The 26,687-nt window shown below is 40.5% G+C and overlaps 2 protein-coding genes across 2 annotated transcripts; both read left to right on the top strand.

The window, feature by feature from the left end:
• The first annotated feature begins 3,416 nt into the window (after nt 1-3,416).
• polr2g (RNA polymerase II subunit G) lies at nt 3,417-6,933 on the top strand. The gene is made up of 8 exons (XM_080840559.1): nt 3,417-3,504; nt 4,703-4,812; nt 4,920-5,079; nt 5,211-5,261; nt 5,469-5,534; nt 5,625-5,696; nt 5,846-5,879; nt 6,489-6,933. The coding sequence occupies exons 1-8, from the start codon at nt 3,493-3,495 to the stop codon at nt 6,497-6,499; spliced, it is 516 nt and encodes a 171-aa protein (XP_080696685.1). The 5' UTR covers nt 3,417-3,492; the 3' UTR covers nt 6,500-6,933.
• Nucleotides 6,934-7,948: 1,015 nt separating this feature from the next.
• Nucleotides 7,949-15,081, top strand: eef1g (eukaryotic translation elongation factor 1 gamma). The gene is made up of 10 exons (XM_080840396.1): nt 7,949-7,994; nt 8,916-9,074; nt 9,166-9,229; nt 9,351-9,493; nt 9,767-9,910; nt 9,998-10,127; nt 10,924-11,125; nt 11,246-11,418; nt 11,639-11,763; nt 14,525-15,081. Exons 1-10 carry the CDS (start codon nt 7,983-7,985, stop codon nt 14,681-14,683), a joined length of 1,311 nt encoding a protein of 436 aa, XP_080696522.1. The 5' UTR covers nt 7,949-7,982; the 3' UTR covers nt 14,684-15,081.
• Nucleotides 15,082-26,687: the final 11,606 nt, after the last annotated feature.

Raw genomic sequence — 26,687 nt, 5'->3', positions numbered from 1 at the left:
CGGTTCTCTACCTTGTCTAGTGCCAATCATCCCCTTGTTGTTAATGTCAACGGTGTCCCTGCACGTATATATCTGTCTGTGAGTTACTTTGTGTTTCTTTTTCATATCATTAAGTCTTTGTGGGCTGCATATTTCATTTACAATGCTTGACCATATGTTTTGTTTGTCATGAATACTGTTTTGCCAGCTACTGATATTTCATATAAAGTTCCTAAACAACCCCTCAAAATGGTTTTGTAAATCTTCAAAAATCTGTTCCTGTTGATTCCTTGATTAAACCTATGCTGACATTTCATGGACCATTCACCATGCCATGCAGCGTATTGATTCTGCTTTGCATTAGCATCAGTTTGCATCAGTAATCTTTTTCCTCTTGGGTAAAACCTACCAGTGGAGTAAAGCCTATGTTCCTGCCATTCTGAGAAGCATGCCCTTATTCATACTCACACAGCGAATCATTGTGTCAATGCACTCACTCCACATCAATGAAAAATACATTAAAAAAATTATAAATTTAGGATTCGATATGGGGATAATGCGAACGTGTTTTGACACTGTTGGTTCTGGCAAAATGGATCTGAATCCTTCATAAATGTGTATTTGATTCCCACCCCTAATAAAATGACATTTCCTTTCTTTCTATCAACATTCATATCTATCCATGTACCCCACCATTGTCTTTCCATTGATCATGCACTCTCAGAAGGAGTATAATTGAAACTAACAAGTTTGGGTTACTTCCTCTCCTCCTTAACATTGTATGTACAGTATGTACTGTATGTTGAATGGATTACATTGTATAAGTTGTAGAACATGAGATGGTGTGTGTTATTGTGACATGGTATCATGCCTTTGATTTAGTGATATCTGTGAGCAAAGTGCCCTATCAGATCTTCACAGCTGTTTTTATGTTTTCGACAAGAACCTAGAATCCTATGCTCTGCCATAAAAGCCCCTTTTTTTTTGTATAACTTATTTACTGGTTGCTTTTTTCCCAGAGTGCCCCTGCTCCATTGTCAGCTCAAGGTCGCTCTGATGATCTCACAACCATTCTTTCTGTGATTGCTGATGCCAGGACATTTGTCTACATATCTGTTATGGACTATCTTCCACTATCACAGTACTCAGATCCAGTGAGGTAATATTAAGTGTTTAATGAGTGTGAAACCAAAGTCTCATAGAGCTAGACACACTGTATATTGCAATTCTTATGTATCTCTGTATTTATTTGGGTTGGGGCAGCCATTGGGGGAGTTTTTTCTGTTAGAGGGTGGGACTGATTGGCATCTTTAGTGCATTTGTGAAAGTGGGGTAGAAAGTTGACCTTGTTGTCATCTGTATGTTTTTTTTTATTTTAAAAGGTGCTTCAAATATCAGCAAACTTGCCAGAATCGTGGAATGCGCCTTTAAAGGTGCATTTGTAAATTCGATTTAAAAAAAAAAAAATGGATTGATGCTCTATAGTTCAAAGAAATGGAGCGTTTCAATGGGCTGTCCCCAGACATGTGACTTGCCAGAATCACTTCTGGCTCTTCTAGGCTAGTTAAAGGCTATGTCAGCCATTTCAATGTGTGACACTCTGTAATCAGGCCAGGAACACAAACGATCAGTCAGGACAAGGACCTGCTTATTGTTCCTGTTTAACCAAGTTTTTGCTTGTGCCTATTCCTGTTCCTGTAATAGAAACTTTCACCAAAATCTCTGACAATATCTATCGATCTCGTTTAGTGTTTATTATACTTCCCCTGGATAATTTGTTCAATTAAATGCTGCTTTTTGTTTGTTTGTTTGATTTCAATATAGAAGTGATTATTGATGTACTTTAAATATTTCATTAGGTACTGGCCTCCAATAGACACAGCCATACGAGAAGCAGCGTGCGCTAGAGGAGTGGAGGTGAATATTTTGGTTAGTTGTTGGAACCACTCTCCCCGATCTATGTTCATCTTCCTGGAGTCTCTGAGGGTCCTACGTCAACCTCCTCTGCAGTGTAGAATCGGGGTTGTAAGTGTGATGTTGTGTCATTGTGCCATTTTGATTCTGTAATACCACTTCTGTATTTAGCATCTGTTGATATTTTATGATTGTCTGATTGTTTGTGTCAACAGAGAGTTTTTCAAGTGCCATCTACAACCGCACAACAGGAGATCCCCTTTGCTCGAGTCAACCATGCTAAATACATGGTGACCGATCGTGTTGTCTACATAGGTAAAAAAAAAAATGAAAAGAAATGATTGGAGTGTTTTTGGTCCATTTTGTCTTGTTGCCACATTGTTTTTGTAATTACTGCATTGTAGCTGAATGAAAATTCCATCGTCCACGAGGATGTTGTTAACGAAAAGACAGATGACACGTTCTAATGTTTCAGTAAGTATAATATTCTGTGCCTTCACAGGAACTTCTAATTGGTCAGAGGGCTATTTTACCCGGACAGCAGGTATCGGCCTCGTGGTTAATCAGACCGGCTCTGGGGCTGGTGGGGAACAGAAGACCGTACAGAGTGAGCTGCAGGGGATTTTTGAGAGGGACTGGAACTCCACCTTTGCTGCCAATCTTTCACATGAACATGTTGAACAGTGTGGAAGGCATAGGGCATAGAAAGGAATGATAGAAGTTGTCCATTCATAAGTTTACAAAATGTTTTTGGGTAAATTCACTTCCTTTAATACTGATTGTATCATGCAAGCCTTTAATTTAACCAGTTCAATACCCAGAGATACATACCCAAGCATTTCTGCCGCTGACCCAAAGAGGCTAGTTTGTTCTACCTGGATTGTATGTATTTGCTTGTTTTGCTTTCTTATGATGCATGTTTTGTTTTCTTTGTGTTCTTGTCCTATTTTGCATTTGTTAACCACTCAGAATAATCTTTTTTTTTTTTTAGAAAGATAATAAAATATCTTATTCTTTGAACACATGCAAACAATTTATGATCAACTATGGTGGATTCCAGAAGTTAAGAGATAATGTTTTATGTTGTCATTCCCCCTTTGTGTAGATAAATATTTTGACATGAAGATTATTTTGTTTATGTAAACTTGTCAAAATACGTAATACTGTGGAGTAAATGTGAACACATTTGTCACGTCCCCATCCAAAACAAAGTACTTGAGATTGAGACTGAAATTTGCGATTGAAATGGTTTTCAGTAAATGTTTGCTTTATTTTTAACTTTAACTTTACTTTGTCTTTGTATACTGCACGAACACATCATCAAACTTGAGTAAAAACAAAGATTTCTGTCTGCTGACCAAAATCTGTATGGTGAAGACTTTTGTTTTGAAACAACAGTGGAAGTGGAGTGGCGCGCGCGCGTCTCAGTTCCGTGATACTCGGCTCGGTTTATATGAGTTTTCATGGGCGGAGTTTAGCTTGAATGTTTATGTACACCGTCCGTTCATTGAAATCATTTGTCACAGTAACAGCACAACCCACATTATTCAGCCCTGTGTGGCTAGCTAATTTAAATTTCAAAATTGTGAGCTGAGCATCATGTTTTACCACGTAAGTGACCGATCCTTCATATGTATAACACCCAGCTACAGTTTACGTAAACAGTTAGCATGAAGCATTTTTACCTGGAGCTATGCAAGTTAGCGTTGGGTTTTCTGTTTAGCTAGCCACGTGACGTTTCTTTTAATTGTGCGTTCAATGATACAAATGTATAGGCCCACTGTGATTTAAATGTACTAACAGCTAAGGGATTGTACTACTTAAATGTGCTGTTATGAAAAGATGCACTTTAGCTTCAAGTTAGCATGGTAAGTGTAGCTGTGGAACTGTATGCTAGGTTAGCTAACTAACATATCCTAAGCATCTAGCTAGCTTTGTTACTATCCAGGTAGCTTAGCTAGCTGCCACTAAGGACTGTACAATTACTGAGCTATGGGAAGGACTTTTATAATTCTTGTTCGTTTATGAATTATGTGGTTTCCTCCTTAGAAGTAAACCTAGTCGTCCTCAAACTATTTCCTTGCTGATAACTGTACGAAACTTTTCAACCTGTTTTGGCAGGGCCAGCATCTTGTCCTTTTTAATTAATAACATCAGTAATGGGATGTTGTGTAAACTTATCCTTTAATGTCCATGTATGTGTTATGGGAATATTAAACGTCAGTGTACAGTCATATACAATGGTATAGCGGTATTATCATTAATAAGGAGGGGTTATCGCAATATGTCTTTAGTACTAAAATGTTTATGAAGTGGGATGTATGTCAGGTGTGCATAGTACGTTGCAGAAGTGCGTAGGTAGATTAACTGTTGAGCTGAAATATCAACAACCTTTAGTCAGAATCGCGGATTTGAGTGTGGACTTTGGGGAAATTGTGCAACCTTACATCTAACTTGGCCAACACCAGAAAGTTCGAGCACAACACAGTACAGTCCTGTTCATACATGCCAAAGCTTGATGTTTTTGTAATGAACAACTGAAGTGTTGTCCTCAATGCATCCGTTTTCATCCTTTTTCATTGTTGTTTCACAAGCCCTCTTCCTGTAGAACTCCATACATGACTATGTTCAGATATGCCCACAAGAAGGATTTAAGCATATGATGGTTTCAGCCTATAGGCAAGTGTATTTAATGACAGGTTCACATCTTGAAACTGGTGTTGATTTCAGGAGTGGATGTTTTACAGTTTCACTTGTTAATATTACACTATACTTTGTTATTTATCAAAGGTCATATATCTTTTCACAGATCTCTTTAGAGCATGAAATTCTGTTGCACCCTCGGTACTTCGGCCCTAATCTTTTGAATACGGTGAAACAGAAGCTTTTCACTGAGGTGGAGGGGACCTGCACAGGAAAGTGAGTATAAAGAGACACCACCATGTCAGCTGAGCACATCAGTTTGGTTGAGGCAAATGCTGTTAATTGTCAGATCTCATGTGTTGATTTTGTGCTTTTTCCCAAAGGTATGGATTCGTCATTGCTGTGACCACAATTGACAATATTGGAGCAGGGGTCATTCAGCCTGGCAGGGGCTTTGTACTGTATCCAGTGAAGTACAAAGCCATTGTCTTCCGTCCCTTCAAGGGAGAGGTGGTGGATGCTGTTGTCACTCAGGTTAACAAAGTAGGTACAATTCTTGTTAAAGGATAATTCATTGATGAGTTACAAATCATTCTTCAACACTTTGATATATAATTATGTGCCACTGTCCTTCACCAGTATTAGTGAAGCCTTGGTTTTGTTTTTTATGTCAGGTCGGGCTATTCACAGAAATTGGGCCAATGTCCTGTTTTATCTCTCGGCATGTAAGTGTTGTTTACGTTTCCTGGAAATGTCTTTACTATAAAAAAAACATCTTTTATAACTAAAGCAGTATAGTGAGTGAATGTTGTGAAAGAATACTGTTAAATGTGCACACACGCATTATCCTCTCACAAACCTTTTGAAAATGAAGTAGAATAAAAGCCACTATAAACATGTGTCAGTAAATATATGTTTCTATGTTTTTCCAGTCCATTCCATCAGAGATGGAATTTGACCCATCCTCCAATCCACCCAGCTACAAGTCGGCTGAAGAAGTAAGTTATCCTTTATATCACGTTATTTGTTTTTTATTGTTTTTATGCGAGAAAAAAAGTCATCACTAAAATTCTTCATTTTCTTTCAAGGATGTGGTTATCCAGCAGGATGATGAAATCCGGTTGAAGATTGTAGGAACTCGAGTAGACAAGAATGACATTGTAAGGACCAAATTAAGCTTTTCATGTTGTTTTGTCCATATGAATAATATACATTTATTTATTTTGCTTCACAAAGAAATATTTCTTTATCAACACCATTTGGGCTATTGGGTAGTGTTCTTATTTGCATATTTTTGTGTCTTTTCCAGTTTGCCATAGGATCTCTTATGGATGATTATCTAGGTAAGTTGCTGTCACAGAAAGTGGTTGCATACTTAGACTGGTACCTGGATTTCATTTTTTCCTATATATTCGGACTTATGTGATAAATATAAACATTACAATGAGCACAGTGATCAGTGTCACAGGATTTAGAGATTTACGTTACTATGCAAGTAACAAGGACAACCCAAATTTAGAAATATGCACGGAGTAGATGGTAGACCGAAACAGCATATATAAATTTAACATGAATGTGGTCATATACTGTCCCCATCTAGGGGCTCATCTAACAATCTGCTTTAAAGATAGAGTCAGTGCTTCTGGTGAAAATTAGCTGTTTGAAATGCAACAAACAAACAAATAATAAATGACAAGCAGTAATTATCCTTGTTGTTGTTGTTGTTTGTGTGTTTTCCCTTCAAGTATTTAAATCCCAGCATACACAGCATTCTGATAGCCACCTAAAATGTGAAGAGAATTCAAGACGTGGTCATCTCCTAAACTAGATCTCTGGCGTGACAAAACTGCATTTCAAAAGTTGCTATGAAACATGTGTTTATAATATATAGTTATAGATATATAGTGATGCATCTAAATCATTATGTTGATTTTATTGTGTTGTCTTTGTAGGACTGAGCTGATTATTCTTCCTGAAGCTGGACAGCATCTCAATGACATCGCACAGCTTGGAGTACTCAAAAGTGTTTTTGGTCCTTATATAACTTAAGTTTGTTTTTATGTTTTTATTACGTTTTTTTTTTTTTATATTGATAACAATACCTAACACAAGTAAAAGTCCTTGTTCTGGTCTGTAAGCAGGGATGGCAGGATGCTTATGACGTTTTATGAATAAAAAAAAACGTAAGGGATTCGCTAGCATCATGGCTCTTCATTTGCCTCTTTTAAAAAAAAATCCTGCAACCTGCTCTGTGCTAAGGTCCAGCATGAAGACAGAAAGTACTGTGTGTTTTCTTTACTGATATTTGATAGTGTGCCAGTGTCCTTTCAATATGAAAAGGTATGTTTCACATCAATATGAGCAAGGTGATGATTGTATCATTTTTTGAATAAATATTTCTTGTAATAATTACTTGACTCGGTTTCTGCTTTATTGTGTGAATACAGGGAGTCATTATTGGATAAAATAAATAGAGGACTCGGACTACCAGCTGCCATTAAACTTTAATAATTATGCACTTAACACCATACATCCTTCATCCTACACTGTACATAGCTGAATTGGATTGTTTGTATTGTATCATATTGTCTGTATATTGTTTGTAATTATTGTAAATATGAGCTGCAAGATGATCCCAGAGTTTCCCCGCGGGATTAATAAAGTATTTATCTATCTATGTATCTATCTATGAACAAACTTTAAAGGCACCCAGTGCAACTTTATGTAAACATTCAATGAAAAATAAACATTCAATTTCTAGTCTTTTTTGCACGTAGTAAGTTTCAATAACTCCATACCATTACATATCGACATTCAAGGAGCAAAGATGAGACGTCGTTGTGTGGTGAGAACTGATAGAAAATCGTAAACAACAACAATCGCTGGTGGGGAGAAGCCATTTTTCCATTGACTGGAACCTGCTTTGTTTATTGTAGGTTACCAAAAAATAAAGAAAATGGCGGCGATTGTTGTTGTTATCGATTTTCTATCAGTTCTCACCACACAACGACGTCTCATCTTTGCTGCTTGAATGTCGGTATGCAATGGTATGGAGTTATTGAAACTTACTACGTGTAAAAAAGACTAGAAATTGAATGTTTATTTTTAAGCCTCGAAAGTTGCACTGGGTGCCTTTAATATTAAAAGACATTGTGAAAATGCTGAGTGATTGACTATAATCCTAAATGTATAAAATTTAGGTTGCATAGTGTAACCACTCCTAATATTTCCATTGAAAGACTACCATTTGTCGAACTGAAAACTGCCTTTCAAAATGTTTGGAGTTGCATTCAACACGAATTAAACGTACATAGAGCGCGTTTGAAAATTAATCAAATGTAATTGTGAACACATAAGCGCACTGTGACACGTTTTATATCTGCGACGAGTCTCCGTCTATACGTCATGCACGCGCGCCTCGGATCCTCCTTTCTCTCATCCTGAAGATGGCGGCAGGGGTAAGTAAGATGGAAGGGGACTCTTTCAATGGTTGTTCAACTCTTTAGCGACAATCTAGTGGACATCGTATCCATCGACTCTGCTGTGTTAAAATACAGCTTCAAACTGATGTCGCTAGGGTTAGTAGAACACGTAAAAGTGTCCATTTTTGCAACCTTAGTCTGTATAGTTAGCAGTCTTTAGCTATAATATGAAGGCTATCACATCTGGGTATGCTGTTATGCCACGTTTTACATTTGGGCGACTTGGCTCTTTTGTATAAATGCCTCCTGTCAAGATCATGTGCTTGATTGTCGTCATACCATGAATATTAATTGGGGTTTGTGGTACTTCGAACCACTTTTTCCGTGCAGCAAAGGACATTACGCTATCAGAAGCTAATGAGTTAGCTGTTTCCCATATAGGCGAACGCCAGCTGGTTACTTGAAAACCACTCGTGAATTGACAACCCGAACGGAGACGGGAAAATGGATATAGATACCATCGAAGTTGAGCCTACTTATCGTCTGCTAGATAACGCTAGGTTCTTATCGTTGTTCACCAACTTTTATTTGAACTTTGTTCACATAGCTAAATGTTATTAAACGTTACCGGACAGTAGCTGTCACTACGTGGACCTGGCGGAGTTGGACATTTAAAAGTAGTCATTAGATAACTTTTGCTTTTCAAGAGTTGACAACGTATTGGGTGACTGCAGTTGGCATTTTACCTTGTTTTACCATTTGAATATTCAGAGTTGATAATTTATTAACGCAATCGATGAGGACCTAACCTAAGGTAGAACTTGCTGCATCATTGTCGCAAGAGGTGACCATTTTTAAATGTCAGAGTAACCAGTTAAATATTTCAGCCAACAGTCAATTTATTTTATCCTTAAGCAAACTGTCTCTTGTTACATGTATTTTTCCATCCCTTTGCAGACTCTGTTCACATACCCAGAGAACTGGCGGGCCTTCAAGGCTCAGATTGCAGCTCAGTACAGCGGTGCTAAGCTGAAGGTAGCCAGCACCCCCCCTGCCTTCAGCTTTGGGCAGACAAACCGCACCCCTGCCTTTCTCAGCAACTTTCCCACGGGCAAGGTCAGTGGTCAAACTTTCTAATGGATGTCTTTGGTAGCTGTGGCCAATCTAGACTGAATGCTAACATGATTCCCTTTGTAACTCCCTGCAGGTTCCAGCTTACCAGGGTGATGATGGGTTCTGTCTGACAGAGAGCAATGCCATTGCATACTACTGTAAGTTGTCACATTGCCAGAGAAGATTGGGTGCTGATGACTGGGCTAACCCTAATCTAATTAACACTTAAATTAGATGTATTTTTTTTTAGTTTTTAAATGCTGTCCCCCCCCTCTTCAGTGTGCAGTGATGCCCTCCGTGGCTCCAGCCCGCAGGCCAGCGCCCAGGTGCTTCAGTGGGTGAGCTTTGCTGACGCTGAGATCGTCCCATCAGCCAGCGCATGGGTCTTCCCCACCCTTGGCATCATGCAGTTCAACAAACAGGTCAGAATCCTGGCTGTGTATGCCCTAAGCTGTTAATTCACACAAACCTTAATATCTTTTGTTTCAGGTCAGAATCCTGGCTGTTTATTCCCACAGACCTCCATTAATTCTTTTTCATTGCCCATTGAACACAGTATGTGAGTTTTAGGCTTCAAGTGAATGTAAAGCAGGTGTTGGTTCCTCCCCTAGATGGCTAGTGGTTACTCTCAGTTGTGTATAGATCCAGTGGGTTTAAGATGGCTTGCTCATAATTGTATTTTGTTTTCCTTTTAGGCCACAGAGCAGGCAAAAGAGGAGGTGAAGAAGGCCCTTGCCTACCTGAACCAGCACTTACACACCCGTACCTTTCTGGTTGGCGAGAGAGTAAGCCTGGCTGACATCACTGTAGCATGCTCTCTGCTCTGGGCCTACAAACAGGTGAGTTTTGCCAGTGTAGTTGCATTTCCTCTGCGGTTAGGATCTCAGACCAAATGGGTTCAATAAAATGTCCCTTTGTTGTTTTAGGTTCTGGAACCTGCTTTCCGTCAGGCCTACCCCAATGTCAACCGTTGGTTTGTCACTTGCGTTAACCAGCCACAGTTCAAGGCTGTACTTGGGGAAGTGAAGCTCTGTGAGAAGATGGCCCAGTTTGATCGTAAGTTGAATGTCTCTATTGAAACAGTCCAGCCTTTCAGAACTTCACATTTATGTAGGTAGTTATAGGTATGATTTGTTCAAACTGACATGCGTGTGTGTGTATGTGTACTTCTGGAGAGCTGGTTAGGTTTTTTTGAAGACGCTGGTCTTCTAATAAGTAAGGTAGGTTAGTCTCAAACTGAAAGGCAGAATGGCACTGTCGCTCTGTGCAGCAGTATGTTCACACCTTGTGATGTGCGTGTACGTTCATTTTGAGGAGTTCAACCTGTGTGTTAAAGATATTGGTCTGGCCTTTAGGCTTGAGTTCCTGCATATTACTGAGCTATATAGTTTTAGGAAAGCTGTTTGTGAAGTGTCAGCAGTATGGGTGCCCTGTGCTGTGCCTAAGATGATACCCATGGCGGAGTTCAGTCCTCAATAGAGCGAGTGCTTGTGAGGAGGCATGCTTTATATAATGCGGTTTTGTTTGTAAAGTTCAGGTTGTTACTTTCTTTTCAGGTGCCAGGGTTTGCACATTACATCACCATGATTTTTGTTTTGTAAAGACGCGTTGTGCTTTGTAGGACTAGCACTCTTAGACCTTAGAGCTATTCTTAGACCTTTGTTGGAGGTGCTGCTATCCATTGCTGTGCATATGCTCTTTCAATCCAGTAAGCAAAAAGTGCAACAGGCAATGCATCATGGGAAGACATTTGTATGGTTATATGCTTGTTGTGTTTGATGGGTTCATGCATGCCTGATGTTGTATTGAAATCATTATTTATTGTTGCTACCATATGCTACTGCTTCATCAGCCAAGAAGTTTTCAGAGGCGCAGCCCAAAAAGGACACGCCACCAAAGAAGGAGAAGGGAGGCAAGGAAGGAGGCAAGAAGGAAAAGAAAGAGGACAAGAAGAAGGAAGAGAAGAAACCTGCTGCGGAGGAGCTGGATGAGAGTGAAGTGGCACTTGCCGCCGAGCCCAAAACTAAGGACCCCTACGCACATCTTCCCAAGAGGTACAAATTGATGAATGGCTAGGGATTTCCCGACTGAGCGGGAGGGTACTCACAAATATGTAGCCGATCAATTATGTTGATGACATGTTGACTAAATGCTGTGGTCTTTCATCTATGTAGCCCATTTGTCATGGATGAGTTCAAGAGGAAGTACTCCAACGAGGACACCCTGACTGTGGCACTACCCCATTTCTGGGAGCACTTTGACCGCGAGGGCTATTCTATCTGGTATGGGGAGTACCGCTTCCCTAAAGAGCTGACCCAGACATTCATGAGCTGCAATCTCATCTCAGGTAATTTTTTCCTCAGGTCATGCAAGCTAAATGAACTGGAATGTATAAGACTGCATTAGGTGAAACTCAATATAGCGGCCTCATACCAAGTTCAACAGTGCATATGGTCAGGTAGCATAGAAGTACTGTTTAGTTTCCTTGCTGATTGCCGTTGTGTGCACTGGAGGCATCAGGGCAAGTTCATGGCCATCTGAGTGAGCTTTGGGGCTTTTCCTTTCAGGAATGTTCCAGCGGCTTGACAAGCTCCGCAAAACCGCCTTTGCAAGTATGATCCTCTTCGGCACAAATAACAACAGCACCATCTCTGGAATCTGGGTCTTCAGAGGCCAGGAGTTGGCATTCCCTGTAAGTATCCTGTTCAATTTGCTCCATTATCATACCATCGTGGTTGGTTTTACCTGTATACAGTCCTCCACATCACATGCTTTTAATTGTGTGTTCAGCATCAGAGGGTCAAAACTGCATGATTTCAAATTAGATTTTAAGTTATGTAAATTGCACCATTGCTCTGATGTAGTTAGGTGTCTGGACTGAACTATTTAGGTATGTACAACGATGTGTTGAGAAGCACAACTTGTATCAAGTGAATGCTATTCACATCGAAGCGGTCTACACTTGACTTGAGGGCGCAGACACGATGGACAGGTCTAGGACACTAGATCATGTCAATATATTTTTATGATGTGCTAAATTTGACCGTTATCAATGGTCAACTAATGCTGTTTGCTCCCTTAGATGGGTTAAAGGTAGAATGGAAGCTTTTCTAGCACCCGACAAGTGGTTCATTATTTGTTACCGCTCGACCCCAAGCCTAAAGTGGCGGCAGCTAGAGGCTTCATATAACATGAGGACATTTAGGATTGGGGTATATCCAGGCTCCATTTCTAGTTCATTTTCAAATCTTAAATGTAATACTTCCATATAGCACCTTTAGTGTTGTGGGAGTGCCACTTACAGTGGTGTTCTGTAATTAAATCCTAATGTAAATGTTTTAAAGAGCTTTGAGTTCTGTTTGATCTTTGTGTTGATCATCTAATCTGACACTAGTTTATCTTGAGATTTGAGCGTAAGCATTATGATTGGATTTCCATAAGACATCTCACAATAACCAGTGGCTTGCTTGGAAAATGGGAGATTTAGTTCTGGCCTACTGAGCTACACACGAGATTTCCAGGGGCAAGTCGGGAGACCAGCGCAATGCATTGTGTGAAAAATGCGTAGCTTTTGGTTTGGTTAGAGGAAGATCTGTTTTGGCCAAGCACTGGATGGTCAATTTTTGCCATACAAGAAGCTGTTGGCACTCTCCAGTACTTCTAGGAATTAGTCACTGTTGTGTACCTGTTCAGTTCCTGTGCAGCCCACATTGCACATATGCATTTGTGGATCGCATTGATTCCTCACTTGGCTAGTGGTTTAAAAAAAGAGAAGCCAAGGCTGTTCCTTGAGACCTGATTGGTACACACAAGCCAAGGCTGTGTTGGCCTTCAGCTCTGGAGGCCTTTGGCAGAAAAGAGGTTGAATAAGGGGCTATTGTTGAACTGGAGAGTTGATTCTGTTTGCTTTTTAGTTGTAACATGCAAGGGCTAATCCAATGGCTGCTGTCCAACAAGCAAAATTGAACAAGTTGTTGTCCCCCCCCCCCCCCCTCTCCCCCTCTCAATATGCCTGCACAGATGTGCATTTGTTTTCCATGTTTATAGTAAAATGCTTCGATTAGGTGCACTTAGTAAAAGCTTTTCATTGCCAAAATCTTGATCCTTGCCATTATTGTACCTAGTTTGAAGTGTGATGTGGAAGCAGTTGGTGTTTGCGTCCCAAGCGCAGTTGATGTGTACAGTGGCGCTGTGTGTTATGAGGTCATGCAGCAGATTGTCAAGAGTGGATTGATATATTATCTTTGGATCTTTATTCAGATTCAATGCCAGATGGGTTGTTTACGCCTTCAGAAGGCAGATGTTGGTCTGCTGTCAACCATTTGCAGTGCAGAACATTTAGTTTGAGTTTTTTTTTTTTTTTTTTTTTCTCCTTTCCTTTTTTTTTTTTTTTTAACTCTCTCCCAGCATGGGCAGGTTAAAAATGGGGATAAACACATTTATTCTGTGAGATGAACATACGTTTGATGTAGTGATCTCATATCCCCGCAATGTTGAATTACTCCAAATTGGTGACAAAGCACTGCCTGGCTTGTTAGTCATGGTGTGGTGTTTGTAGACTAGGTTGAAATTATTTGTACAAAAGCCTACCAAACTCTCAACTGAACTAAAAATCCCTAGTCTGTTTGTTTGTGTCAAATGTAGACATTAGGGTACATGGGCTTAACTGTTACTGATGGTTGTAACCCTTACATCATATCTAGAAGAAAAAGAACTTCTGTAGCCTAACTAGTATGCACTATTTCATGCACTGCGGAGTGCCTGCTCCGATGATGCTCATGCTGCAATATCATATGCTTGATCAAATCAGTTATTCGTAAATCGTAACCTCGTAGAAGATTTAGGGTACGCTTGCAGATAAGTTCCTGCAGACAAACTTCAGAATTGACCGGTCCTTGTGCCTCGCTTCTATGGCCAACAGAGGTTTTAGACTGAGTGGAACACTGGTTCGGTCTCTGAAGGGAAAATAAAAATCAAGTCACATCTGCGCTAGCTTCAAGTGGGCGGTACACCTGTGAACAGGAGGTGGATGACCCATGTGTTGAGGGGCAGCATTCTGGTTTGGTGAGGGTGCTGGAGACCTTAAGTTACTAAAGGGCAGAAGTTTACCTGGCCTCTGCAGACCCTCATGTTTATTTGCCATCACCAACATAGAGCTGCCATTTAACACCATCTAGAGATCGGGTGAGACTCGATGGTAAACAGGCTGATGAATGAATGGCTGCTCGAGCACAGTTGCATGCTTGAACAAAGCAAATAGGTGTGTCTCAATCACAAGGAGAAGCATGCTTGTTCCTATTCAGGTGAGATACAGGTGGCTTAGTGCTATGTGCTCAAGGTGTTGTAGGTTTTTATATAAAAATGCTTTCATTGCTTTGTGTTGGTGGCTGGTCGGTCTTTGCTATGTATTGTCATTTGACATGTCTAATCATTCTTTTCTTTTCTTTTAACAGTTGTCTGTCGATTGGCAGATTGATTACGAGTCCTATTCTTGGCGCAAGCTGGACGTTGACAGCGAGGAGTGCAAAACCATGGTCAAGGAGTACTTTGCATGGGAGGGTGATTTCAAGCATGTTGGCATGCCCATCAGCCAGGGCAAGATCTTCAAGTGAGGTCTCCCTCTAAGTGCACCATCAGGCAACATGCATGGTCATGCAACCACATTGAACAGCTAAGGAACCTCAAGCAAATGGGGGTGTGTTGTATGCTCTGTGTGGAATTGAGTTAAGGTGGAGAAAAATAAATAAATAAAATGTTTTTCCTAATCCCATTTGGATTTGTTTTTTGTTGCCGACCATAAAGTGTTCAGGTTTGGGGGAAAATGTTAATTTCATTTATTTTCTATCGTTTGGTGCCTTTTCCTGTGTTAGATTAAAAATGTCATGTTCAGTGATTACTTGTGCAATTTTAGTAATTCCCTGTGGCCTGCAACACTGCTGCTTACAATAGAGATAGTAGTCTATTTGAAAATGTAGCAAATAATTGGAATAAAGCCTCTTCCCTCCCTCAACTTTACATAATTTATTTTTGTTTTCTGTGGACGTGTGCTTGCAGTGATAATTAGTGATGAGTGTTATCCATATGGAGTTGTTGGGAGCGGTTCTAGAATGACGCCATTCTTTCCACTCGGCACACAGCTTGCCTGAATTTGTTCGATTAGAGTGCTTGTGCAAGAGGTTCTTGCTTTGTTCCAGATGCAGTTTGATTTCATGTTTGTGCGCATACAGCAGTGGTACTTTGTCAGATATGCCATTGGGTATTGTTCGACGGCACACTGTCTGTCGATCAACTGCACAATGTCTGACATTTGGGGGATTTGAGGAGGGTTAACTGATGTGTCATTTTTACATTATGATGTTACTGTTGCGGCCATGAGTGCGGTCTTGAGCAATGTTCTCTTTGGTGCCATTCACTCCTAAATCAGCCCTGTTGCAACTCTTGAACCTGTTGAATGTTGATATGAACTGGCACTAACTGAAATTGCCCTACTTGCCTGAAAGTCAGAATTAAGTGAAGGAAGTGTTCTTTTGACTCTGAGTTGGTACTTTCCTTACCTCTATTGTTCTGAAAATGGCCTTGAGCTCGTATTCCTTGTTGATCGGTTTTTGATCCGTTGTTTAATCAACTTCTGAGTTCACATCAGTGCCAGACACAACAAACCTGGTGGCTCATATCACCATCTGATAACTGTATACCACTTTAGTGGAGAGAAGAACAGTTGTGAAGACCATCCCTGAAGTGAGTTTAAAAAATAAAATTTTTATTTTTGTTATATATATATATATATATATATATGTATATACTTAAAGTTGTAGTGATAAAATCCTCATGCATGTTAGATTTTGTACGAGTAATAGTGAACCAGTGTGCTTTATGTTGAAGCTTATGCTGTGTGCCATATCCTCCACTAGGTGGTGTGTTGACCCTAAAATGAGAAGGGTGGAGTCTTGAGGTTGAGGGTAAAATGGAGACCCAGTTCTTTGCAAAGCAAGAGACTGGTTTGCTTCTCATGAAACTAAGCACAGATTACCAGCAAGTCACCTACCACAATTCATGTTTAACCTACTAATCTTCTGATCTTGCCATACCTTTTAGTATCAACATGCCCTAATATGGAGGGTTTGGCTAGTCTCCACATTTTTGGTGTGAACCATGTATTTGTCTGTGTATCCATGTAATTTAAGAGATGATACTACTGTAAGCACTACGCTGGTCTTTGGCGAGTGGAAAGGTGATTGGTGGGCACTCTCCTTATCGCCACTCTATTGCTGTAAATTCCTGTCCCTAGATAAGTGCCCTGTGAGACTTCTGTACTGAGGATTCACTTTGTCTTCAGTGCTTCTGTCATTTGTCATCTCCAAGAATGCATCTACCAAACTCTACCAACAACCTCCTGCTTTGCCCAAGCAAAGTTATAGAGCTTTTTTTTAAAGCTTATTAAGAATGTAGATCGCCGTTAAATCTGCAGTTTGTGTTCACTCCAGACATAAATGTTAGGTATTGGAGGTTATCAAAGACGCCTATTATATTTAATTTAGTTAGCTGCTTATCCTCAAGCCCACACTTACATGGAGATGGATGTGCTCCAGTTTGGCATGACTGTGGCCTTCAATAGCTTAAAGAGAACACATCAATTCAGGGCTGGCAAAGAGCATTGTCTTAGATATTTGCATATATATTCAGGCACTACTTTTCAGTTTCATCCTTACGTATTGACCTATTTACAACCTTTGCAGCAATTGCAAACAACATGGTCAGGATTTCTTGTTTCGGTCATGATGCCATGAGACAACTATCAAATGCTGGACAGTAATGTGGAGTGATAACTCTGAATATACTGTACACCTTTTTCCTGGAAATATTTTAAGATCATTACTACAGTCAAGGATCAAATGTGGTACCAATCTCTAGAAAGTTTATGAGAAGCTGGAGAATCCTCAGAAAACATTCCCTGATCGTTTCCTCCAAACTCAGGCTTGTTAGGAATGGTGGGTGCAGGATATGGTATGAATTGAGGTTGTAAACTAATAAGCTAGTATGAATTGAAGTGATATACTGATAAGAAGGTATGAATGGTGGTAATTAACTGATAGCGTGGCTTTAGAACGCTAAGTTAATAAATAGTTTGAACATAATAAAGGTTTATGTTGTATTGCATTATTTGTTAGCAAAATACATGTACGTTTCTGCCATACAAACAGTCCTTGTCAAGCCCCTTATCCTAACAGACGAGTCGATCACCACAAAGTCGTCATATACTGTCCCTGCATGGCATGTGACTTATAGAAAAGGATGCTTTCTTTGTGCAAACAACTGCTCATTGATATAAACAAGAGTTTTCGCGTATTTTCTTGCAGTTCCTGGCAATTAAACAACTTTCTGGCCTTTGTTTAAAAAAAAAAAAGAAAAGTTCCCCTTGAGTAATTATATTATGCAACCCTAAGTGAAGGGAGGGGCCTGTTGCTCTGTCAGCCATCAAACATTCTTGCAAAGGTGGGTGCTTAGACTCAGGCCCTGACTATCTGCTTTCCCATGGTGTGAGTGAATAACAAGTTGGAAGTTGGTTAGCAAGGTGACTGCAAAGCCGTTTAGCCGACGCAGAGCTCTGCAGAAAGCATATCAGTCAACCATTTTGTTGCTGCCTTGAGAGAGGGACCATTGGCAGGGCCACTTAAAATGGCCCAAGTTGTGGTTGGAGGAGATAACTCCGAATGAGGATATGCAAAGTTATTTTAAGATGTTTTTAATCTCTTCAAAGTACACTTATTTTACTTATAGTAAATTCAGAGGCACCAAAACTGTTGCACAATGGAATGAAAGGAATTTGTTCAGAGCAAAAATAGAAAGGTTAGGTATTGCTTATGTATTATAACATTTAAGTTCCTTATCTGGAAGTACGTACCACTTGCTGAACTATAAAAACTATAATTTGCAGTAACCTCAAGTTACTGAAATATGATTGTTTGCCAACTGTTGTTAAGAGAGCATCTTGGGATAGGGTGGGTGGAAAACAAACACGTTGGAAAGAGGAAACTGAAAGGGAAGCGAGTAGTATGGGCACTGGCATGCATGCCAAAAAACCCACCCAATCTCAAGTAGTAGCCCAATCACGCTTCCTCTGCAGTTGTGTCAGAGATGCTAGGGTTAAACACGTAAAAACTCTAACCAGCTACAAGAACAATACACTGTGTAATGCCAACAGCAACATTCAGTTCCAGTCCTGCCAACCTTCTCTTCTCTTCAGAGCTTTTTTGGCCTCTGACTGTTCTCCCCGCCCGGTCTGTTCCTCTCCCTCGCACTCCCTCTCCGTGTCTCTGAGCGATCCTTTGCAGGGGTTTGGTATGCCATTGCTGTGAAGGACAAAGCAGTGCAGACAGAAAAGGCTCTGTATTTTCTGAGAGACGTTCAGTCTTCCATGTGTAAGCTCAGGGCATGGTATGCATGTGCTATGCATCAGCTCCACACATCTGGAACGCGTGAGGGTGCTGCTGCTGCTGCTGCTGGTGATGGGCCAGAGACTGGTGTGATAGACTACAGCACCATGATACTCTGGGTGTTTTTTAAGTATTACTACCCAATCAGTCCAGATCTGTCTGGTTTAAAGAAATGCCCTTTACAGAAAGACCTTTTAAGGATTTGATTGGCAACACTCCTTGTGTTCGTTATTTTAGTGTTAGATTGTAGTTCGCTCATGCCAGAGAATGTTTATAACGGTGTTATTGATTCTACAAAAACTGCAATAAGTTAAGAGGGACCCAGTGTATCATTGTGGGCAGTGGTTTTTGCGCTACATTGTGCTTATACTGGGATTTTCCTCTGGGCTCTACTGGTAGGAAAAAAATAAAAGCTTTTGGTTGAGGAAAATATTTGCTCCCCTAAGGACACTGTGTCCTTGATGTTTCACATTTTCATACATGAATTGTACTGCTATGAAGTTGCCTTCCAGTGAGTTTTCATATTTCTGGCGTTTGAGTGCAAGACTTTCCTTTGTAGTTAATAAATCAGTGTGTTTTATTGTTCGTGCTGTGCTAGCCACCTTTTGGATGCCTGCATTTTCCGCATGCTGTAACGCAGGGAGGCATTTGTGCATTCCAGTGAGGTGGTTGGAGGTCAGGGTGCTGAAGGGGAGAATGTGGATGGTGTTGTCCGTCACAGATGACTTCAATGCTTGTCTAAACCGCCTAAAGGGCAAAAGAAGCCAAAAATGAAATATGTCACTTCCTTTTGTTGCCGTGGAAAACAAGGATATGTCCGAGGGCTTTGCGTATAAGTGAGGAACAGAGACTTTCAGTAAGATGGCGAGAGAGAAAAAGGAGCAGGAGGAAGAGGGAAAACAGAAAGCCCCTGCTCTTTTGGACATGAGGCCCCATACATAGTTGTGCAGTCTCAGATTACCAATGGGGGGAGGTGGAGGGCTGGAATTGATGGTCTCTTCTGAAGAACTACTACAATGCTCTGTGATGTCAACAATCTGAAGTGTTGAATTCATCTCAATTGAAATGCTTAATCTGATCAAACTACATGAAAAACAAATATGAAGCCCCACTACATAAACAAGATGAATATTGTCCCTAGCGAGCATTATGGGTTATGGTTTGAGAGCGGGAGCATGATGTTTATGGCAAGGTCGAATTAGAGAAGGATTTGATATTGTTTGTGTTGGAAGACCATACATTTAGTACCAGATATTTGCTGAATTCCCTTAGGTAAAGATAGCATCCAAGGAGACATGATACTCCTGCTAATTTGTATTATTTTTAAAGAGCCGTATCACTTGCAGGAATGGTCTAGTTTGTTAGTTCAAACATAGTTTGTTATTTTCTGCATGGCATGCGGTGCTATAACTCCATGCTCTGCCTACTTGTTAAAATATCATGTCCAGTGTGTATAATGGCACATTATATCTATCTATCTATCTATCTATCTATCTTTTTCTCTCTCTCTCTCTCCTTCTGTCAGTCCGTCATGTTACGCAATCAGTGCAAGTGTTTATATGCCTGCAACATCACAGAGAGAATCCTGTTGTCTTCAGTGAAGCCAGGCAAAACACTGCCGACCAACATCACAGAGAGAATCCTGTTGTCTTCAGTGAAGGCTGGCACAACTCTGCCCACCAACATAACACGAATTCCAGAGATTCATTATCAAACCACTACAGGACAACAGTCCTTATAGATTTTCAGATTTTGTGTAATATGCTGTCACATGGCCAGATAATATGTCCACAGTAACAACATACTTAGTCGATTCAGTCTACCGCAAGCAGACTTAAGGCCGAATTATGCTCTGTTTTAGACGTAACGCGTAAGCACGTAAGATACATAACCCCCCCTTGCGCGGTAAAATATCCCCCCTTACGTGCTTAAGTGCGTCGCCCAAAATTCCTGACTATGCGACTAAAACACTACGGCCCTACACAGCTCGCAAAGGCTGTGATTGGCCGGCTACCACAGCCTTTCACAGAGTCTCACGTTTCCGGGTTAATAGCATACAGTCTTTTTTAGACTCAGACATTTTTTTAAATCATGAATACCCTGCAGATCGTCTCACAAGCCGTTTCTTATGGATTAGGAACAAACATAACAGAAGAGGTCCGAAGACATGAACTCCTTTACAAATCCTCTTTAAACACTTACAGGACGCTCAAATTACCGCGAATATCCCACTCTCACCCGCGATTGTTTGGAGAGAATGTTCACGAACAAATAGGTACTTTCATATTCATTTTCCGCCACTTGTGAGTCATGGTGATATCTTTCATTGAGTTCATATTGACGTGAATCCATCAATTACACCAGCGAGTTTGATAGAATGAACCCGGTCTGCTCATATACAAAAGTTAACAGTATCCTGCCGTTACCTTGTGGCCAGCACCATTGTAGTTACAAGCAAGTGACAACATGATGAGATTCTCTAGCCGTTTACCACCTCATCTTTGAATAATGTAACTCATAAACACATCGTTTTAAAGCCTGTCGCAGTCATTAAAAGATGTCAATAAACGAACTTTTGCGTCATGTGCTGTCTTTTTCGCCACTGGTACTGAATTGCCAACATTTGTATTTTGTGTAACACATGTAGCTATTCATAACATCAAGCCTTTCGCCCACTACACTTTCATGCTCAGGTAAGTTTTTTCCTTTGTCCTGATGCAATAAATAGGCTTACTTAACTCAAAATAAATCTACAGTTCTGGCGTCAATTTGCTTTGCAACACGGCTCACAAGCCTTGCAACACGGCTCTGCGTCTAAAACGAACCTTAAATCAAAACTTGTCTAAAACAAGTTCCTTGTGTAAATTACGTGCTTACGCGTTACGTCTAAAACAGAGCATAATTCGGCCCTTAGCGTAAATGTCTTAATCACTATTTGTCGTACAAACATAGCTACATGTGTTAGGAGAATAGAAGTAGGCTACACACGAAATGCACAAAAGGAACCCACCGTGTATGAAGATATGTTTCTGTGGTGTAGAAATTTAGAAATTTTATTTTTTATGTAAAACCACTGTTTAGGACACTAATGTGAAATAAAATTTTAAAAACGTATAACTGCATGCCACACGTGAGAGTGTTGTAAACTCCCTCTGATGATGAATCGCCAGCTAAGTATCAACTTTTGCAGAGCATGAGGTTTGAATCGGGCCAATAAAGGGCTGGACTGTTGAAACACTTTAAAACTATGACAGGAATGTATTGCTCACAGGAAGGTAGCTGTCTGTGCGAAAACATGAAAGCTGCTGAACAAATATCCTCTGTTGCAGCGCAACTGAAATCACAGGATCATTTACATAAACTGAGCTTCAACCAAGCAATCCATGTCTGCCTGTTTATCTTTTCAAATGAAAGCTTTGCATGTTCTCCCCGTGTTCACAAGGGGTTTCCTCCATTTAGAACCCCAACAGAAAAAACATGCAACAGAACTCTCTTCGTCGGTCCCTAACCAAGACAGACGATTCACCTCACCTGGTCCCCGGGCGCCTAAAGGCTGCCCACTGCTCCTGGGGTCCTGGGAGGAAGGACAGTGCAGTGTGTCGCTAGTGCGATTAAAGTCTGACAATTATTATTATATAACTATAACCACTATTTTCAAGCATACTGAGGGTGGAAAAGAGTTTAACTGGGGCATTATAAGCTTTATATTGCCGTGGCAAGAAAGCGCTTCTCTAACTCAGTTACCTCGGGAGAAAACCATGGATTGTCTCTTTCGAATTGGAGACGTGAAAGTGAGCCAAGGGAGACAAATTTCATTAAAGCAGAAGAGTAGGCCTAGTTAAGGTTTGCCTAGAGGGTACGTGGGAGTTCCCTTTCAGTAAACAGCGCTTGCTAGTTACCACACTGTCTAATCGAAGGCAACGACGCATAAACAACAACTACTACTCGTCACTACTCCTGGAGTAGACTTTTGGCAGCCCGTATTTATATACACACACATGGCATTGCTATGGAAACATTCTTGCAATAACCTGCCCCCTTGCTTATTATGTTGCTATGGCAGCCATCCCGGAATAGTCCTTTTCAGTCCCTCCCTCGTGTTCGTGACTCACAAGCTGCAGGGGAAACCACAATTCAATCTGCCTCTTATTCCCTTTTTTCTTTTTTTCTGGTGCCTTTACGGAAAGGGAAGGATAGCCTCTGAAAGAGTGTGTGTGTGGGGATCCCCACAACAACCATGCTGATATGAGCTGTAACCATGGCAACAAGGGCCAAGGTCAGCATAATTGTGTCATTTTACTGAGATGTTTGAACATCTTAGTCATTTTAAAATGGATTGAGGACACAAAAACAAACTATGAAGGGGAAACATTTCTGTAAATTTCTTCCACATGGACAAAGGTTATTTTACTTTAAATGGTGCATACTGTAATGTACATGGACAGTTTAAACTATAATTTGTAAGTGGACTCAAATACCCTATTGTTCTCCTAAGCTAAGGCTCTGTAGGGGCAGCAGGACCCGTATGTATATTTACCCCTCAGATAATGCTTGTGCATGTCCAGGTAGAAAGTACATGCCAAAGATACTCATTGAAAAAGGTATTGACTCGTTTGTGGTGTTTAATAACCTGTCGTTATCTTTGTCGCATACCAAGACGGATTAGCCTATTTGAGAGGAAGACAAATATTCAGTCTACAAAATCACAGATGATAACAGACGCCATATAAAGCTGTACTGTTTCTCCTCATTTGACATATCACTTCAAACTGCAGTAACCTAAGATTGACTATTTTATATTAATATGAGTTGTACACAAGACAATTATGTTTTGTTTTCAAAGATTTGTGCTGTTTTTACAGGTCTGCTAATGCCCTCCGAACCTTTGCTGTGAGATCCTACCATGTACTCTCAGTAGAATTAAAATGGCGATTGTGTTAAGACTTTGGGCCATCTCAGGATACTTCTGAAAGCACTTGATGATAGCCTGGGGACCATGTTGAATTGGATCATCTGTTAGAACCGTTAGTGGGGGGGGTGGGCATGTGCCTATTACCCCATGACTGTTGGCGCCCCAGGAAGTTGCCTACGATGCTAATGCTAAGAGCCACAACTAAGCATAGTTAGAGGTATTGATTAGAGGTATTGATTAGCTTAAATTGATTATGGCTCGGTCCGAGCCTCTGTGTTTGTTTCCCATTTACAGGGGCCAGGATTGTGCACAAACTGAGTGTTCTTTGAGCACCCCCCCCCCGTATGGACATCCAGAGGATGGTGAGGAGCAATTCAATGAATTTGACAAAAAATGTATGTTTATCTACATTTAAGGCAATTTGAGATCCCTTTGGAATTTTTGTTTTGTTTTTACCCATCAGCCCTCTTTATGTTATCCTGTTAAACAGAGTTCTGTTTTGGAGTGTTCTATCCTGTTAAACAGAGTTCTCTTCTAGAGTGTGAAGGAACTGGCTATGTGATGCACATAATCTTCATTGCCGTTGCAGTTCCCTTCAGTCTGGGAGGTTAGTTTTGGAACTGTCAGGTGTCACTCAGGCTGAGGGACTTCACAGGTAGATGTATTAAATCCTAAAATCTCTGATCATTGATGCTAAACCAGTGTTTATGCACACTGACATAGGCTACTTACTAAAGGGTTTAAATTACTACAGTATTATACGGTACTTAAGAGTAAAACTAGTGAAATCACTGAATTATTTACATAAATACCTATGCAGAGAGCTGATTTCAGTGTTTTCACTTTCTCTGAAAGATGTCATTTGTAATGTAAAATGAACAATTATATGCCCCTTTGTAATTATTTTGCAAAAAATATGTAAAAATAACAACTGGAAAAAATTATTAAGGCACCAGTTGTAATCCAATAAGATTGTGTTGAGTCTTAACACAGTATTCCAGATGCTATATGTCTTTATGAACATATGAATGTCTGTTTGTATAACTGTACAATCAAGAAGGCAAACATAAGCACATACCACTGAATGTATATGTGTACAAGTCATCATAAGCACATACCAGTGACTTTCTGTGTTGTCAACGTAAACCATCCAAGAATGTCGGTGCAGATGTGGTGACCTCAGCTCAGATGACTGCTTGTTCTGGCAGGTAAGACAGAGCCGTTGAAGAATGAATGTGAATGCCATCATTCAACGTGACCGATGTCTTCTATGAACATGTAGTTTTTTTCTCATAGCAGGTAACAGATATAATTCCTGATCTTGTTGCTCTTCTTATTTTGCTGCTCAACCTTTCTTATATTCACTTTGGACCACCAATAGTTGCTTAACCTTTACCAGCTATTATGGGATTTCGTAATACGTCATTTTCTGGGCTTGACTTGCTTTAGTTGAACTAGTTAAATGTCAATTGTCCTCAAAGAAATTAAAGATTGTTTTGGACAGACTTCGTATTAACTGCAAAAAAAAAAAAAGTATGACTGCATTTCTTCTGTTTCACTCGGGATGCCGAGTTAATGAGCCACATGGCCTTGAAAAGAGCTCAGATCTCAGTTTTAATACGTCCAGCGTCTCAGAAAAGAATCAAAAGAATTCTCCCTACTACAGCATCTCGATCTTTGTGTAAAACATCCCACAAAGCTGGTAACCTGGCCTTATTTGACTGCTTGTGCTGACACAAGTGTTACGGTTCTGTGCATGGAATCACACAGGATAGAGGCAGGGTGTGGAAAGAACAGACACTACCCTATGATTTATCAAGCTGTCTCTGATAGCAACCTCAGGAGCAGGCCCCTCCCATAGAAGAACACAGACTTTATTGTTGAATCTGAGGGGAATTTCGACTTGTGTCTGTCATCTGAGTACAGTGAAAAAAAAAAAAGTACTAATTTTCAGTCTCAGTTGTTTTAAATGGAAAGAATCTGTGGTCTGTAAGTATGTGTTCTCGCATGAAAAAATGTCAGCCCCCTCCTTTTTATAAACAAAACTAACTAAAAAGTCCCACCAATCCTGATACTTTTTCATTTCGGTGACGTTTCAGTCCCGGTTACTTCGCTCCCTCCGATAGATTTGTTTTAAGAACAAATAAAGCGGATCCCCTTATCCGCGGTGGCTGATCACAGGACACACCCCAGCCAGTCAAGCCTCTGGCCTCTCCTCGTTTTTTTCCCCTCTATTCCCTCTCTCTCATTCCTCAACACGAGTTGCTGTGCGTGCATTGTAGTCAGAGGTTATGAGTCACCGTGAGACACCACACGCACCCATGTTATTTGCACTGGTTCACACAGGCAGGCACACCTATGTCAAGTTCATCAGGAAACACACCCGTTCCCACATATCCTAGTATTGAATTATTAAGACATACCATGTGGAACATTTCACAACTTTGCGGAATTTGATGACAGATTGTATGTGCTTATGACAGTTCAGAAAAAAAGCAGTTTGTAGAGTCTAATCTCTCAAAAATGCTCCAGTGCATGTTGAATTTGTGTGTTTTCAGTGGAGGTCTTGTGGTCGTTTCCCAGAGTGGCTCCAGACGTCCTCTGCGTTTTGGGGGAAAAAAGACATTTTCAGCCTTGTTTTTACACAGAAGAGGTTTTATTGGTGTGGGAGGAAATACAAACTCCCACTGACTGCTAGGCATAAGAGAATTCAGCTATGCACTCAGCAGTTCCCTGAGAGTAATCTTTTTCTCATTTGTTTTGTTTTTTCGCTTTGTGAAGCAATGCCTGCTTTAGTTTGTTGAACCTCTAAGAAGGAACTGGACCATCTGCTATTCTCTATGTTTTTTGTCTTTAACTAGAATCAGATCTGTCTTTACTCCTAGCAGTTTGCCACTCCCTGTTCTTCTCTTCAAACATGCAGAATGTTATGACTCCCTCTGTGTTGGCTGAATCCATCTACTGTTTTCTGTTTACTGTGCGCTTCATTGAATTTGGGTGTATCAGGGATTTGTGAGAGAAATTCTTCAAGGGCAGATTAGGTGCACATACACCTACGCACATCATCCTGCACAACATCATTCTCTTTTACAAACACACACGCATACAGACACAGACACAGACACACACACACACACACACACACACACACACACACACTTACACACACGCACCCACACACACACACACCCACACACACACACACACACACACACACACACACACACACACACACACACACACACACACACACACACACACACACACACA

This window comes from Sprattus sprattus (assembly GCF_963457725.1).
Source record: "Sprattus sprattus genome assembly, chromosome: 6".
Lineage (NCBI taxonomy): Eukaryota > Metazoa > Chordata > Actinopteri > Clupeiformes > Clupeidae > Sprattus > Sprattus sprattus.
This window is presented reverse-complemented; position numbering and strand designations above follow the sequence as displayed.